This window comes from Penaeus vannamei, chromosome 4, assembly GCF_042767895.1.
Source record: "Penaeus vannamei isolate JL-2024 chromosome 4, ASM4276789v1, whole genome shotgun sequence".
Classification (NCBI taxonomy): domain Eukaryota; kingdom Metazoa; phylum Arthropoda; class Malacostraca; order Decapoda; family Penaeidae; genus Penaeus; species Penaeus vannamei.
In genome coordinates, this window is record NC_091552.1 from 35,073,116 (window position 1) to 35,074,795 (window position 1,680).

At 47.4% G+C, this 1,680-nt stretch overlaps 1 protein-coding gene across 1 annotated transcript in view; it reads right to left on the reverse strand.

The window, feature by feature from the left end:
* Positions 1-235: 235 nt before the first annotated feature.
* Positions 236-1,680, reverse strand: part of Sas10 (UTP3 small subunit processome component Sas10) — a 21,612-nt gene continuing 20,167 nt past the window's right edge. Inside the window, exon 11 of the mRNA XM_070120937.1 lies at positions 236-373. Coding sequence (XP_069977038.1) covers positions 284-373 — 90 coding nt within the window. The 3' untranslated portion in view covers positions 236-283. The remainder of the gene's footprint in view (positions 374-1,680) is intronic.

The following is a 1,680-nucleotide window of genomic DNA, read 5'->3' on the forward strand; positions in this document are numbered from 1 at the left end:
CACCTATTGCCAGGGGAGCCACCCTGAGTACCTGAGTAGCATTACTGATAATGCTATCAGAACCACATTGATAAGTAACGGATATTATCAGTCTCAGAGTATAAAGGGAGGGTCTGTATACCCACTCCAGAAGCCCACCTTGTACTAGTTATTTTCAGTTTTCTAGAGTGCCAATATCTAAGGCCATATTTTAAAACAAAAACAAACAAACAAACAAACAAACAAAAAAAACAAGTAACCATTTACACTTTTATTTAACAGCTAAATATAAAGAAAAAAAAATCTATTTAAGCTTTCGGCTCTTAATAGTATAAGCCTTAATACCCGTAGCTTCTCCATCGTAACGGCTGAGCTCTTTCTTCACTTGCTGTACCTAAGAGGGACATAGAAAATGCTATTAATAGAGAATATATTAATATCTTAGTGTATAATCACATCTTATTGTATCACTTTTCTAAATATAAATTATCTTTGATATCAAATGAACAACTGTGGTTCCATGCTTGCTGCATAAGGAAGACATCGGCTATTATGCCCCCATTATGGATCGCAGTTAATTGGATGTTAAACATCCAAGTATGCAAAGGTAATACTGCTAATGGGCAAAACTCCCATAAAGGCACTGCCTTAGCCCTGAACAGGGAAGTCCTCATATATATATATATATATATATATATATATATATATATATATATATATATATATATATATATATATCAAGTAATAATAATAAAAATTATTATTATTCACTGTAGGGCATAGACCTCTTATAAATCTTGATTGAGAGAAGCCCTTCCTAATCAATCATGGTCCAGCAGGGATTCAAATGCTAGACCATGGAAATAGGTGGCGACTCACACATACGTGCAAGGGTGAGGGCAACAATGAGAGGGAGGGAGATGGAGGGAGAGGGAGAGAGAGAGAGGGAGGGAGAGAGGCAGAGAGGGAGAAGGAGTAGGAGGGGGAGAGAGGGGAGAGGGGAGTAGGAGGGGGAGAGAGGGAGAGGGAGAGGGAGTAGGAGGGGGAGGAGGAGAGGGAGTAGGAGGGGGAGAGAGAGAGGGGAGAGGGAGTAGGAGGGGGAGAGAGGGAGAGTGAGAGGGAGTAGGAGGGGGAGAGAGGGAGAGTGAGAGGGAGTAGGAGGGGGAGAGAGGGAGAGTGAGAGGGAGTAGGGAGGGGGAGAGAGAGGAGAGTGAGAGGGAATAGGAGGAGAGAGTGAGAGTGAGGAGAGGAGGTGGGAGGAGAGAGAGGGAGAGTGAGAGGGAGTAGGAGAGGGAGGGAAAGGGAGAGAGTGAGGGAGTAGAGAGGGAGAGGAGAGGAGAGTAAGGAGGGAGTAGGAGGAGAGAGGGAGGAGTGAGAGGGAGTAGGAGGGGGGAGAGAGGGGAGAGTGAGGGGAGAGGGAGTAGGAGGGGGAGAGAGGGAGAGTGAGAGGGAGTGTAGGAGGGGAGAGAGGGAGAGTGAGGAGAGGGAGTAGGAGGGGGAGAGAGGGAGAGTGAGAGGGAGTAGGGAGGGGGAGAGAGGAGAGAGGGAGAGGGAGTAGGGAGGGGGAGAGAGGGAGAGGGAGAGGGTAGTAGGAGGGGGAGAGAGGGAGAGAGGGAGGGGAGAGAGGGAGTAGGGAGAGAGGGAGTAGGAGGGGGAGAGAGGGAGAAGGGAGAGAGGAGTAGGAGGGGGAGAGAGTGAGGA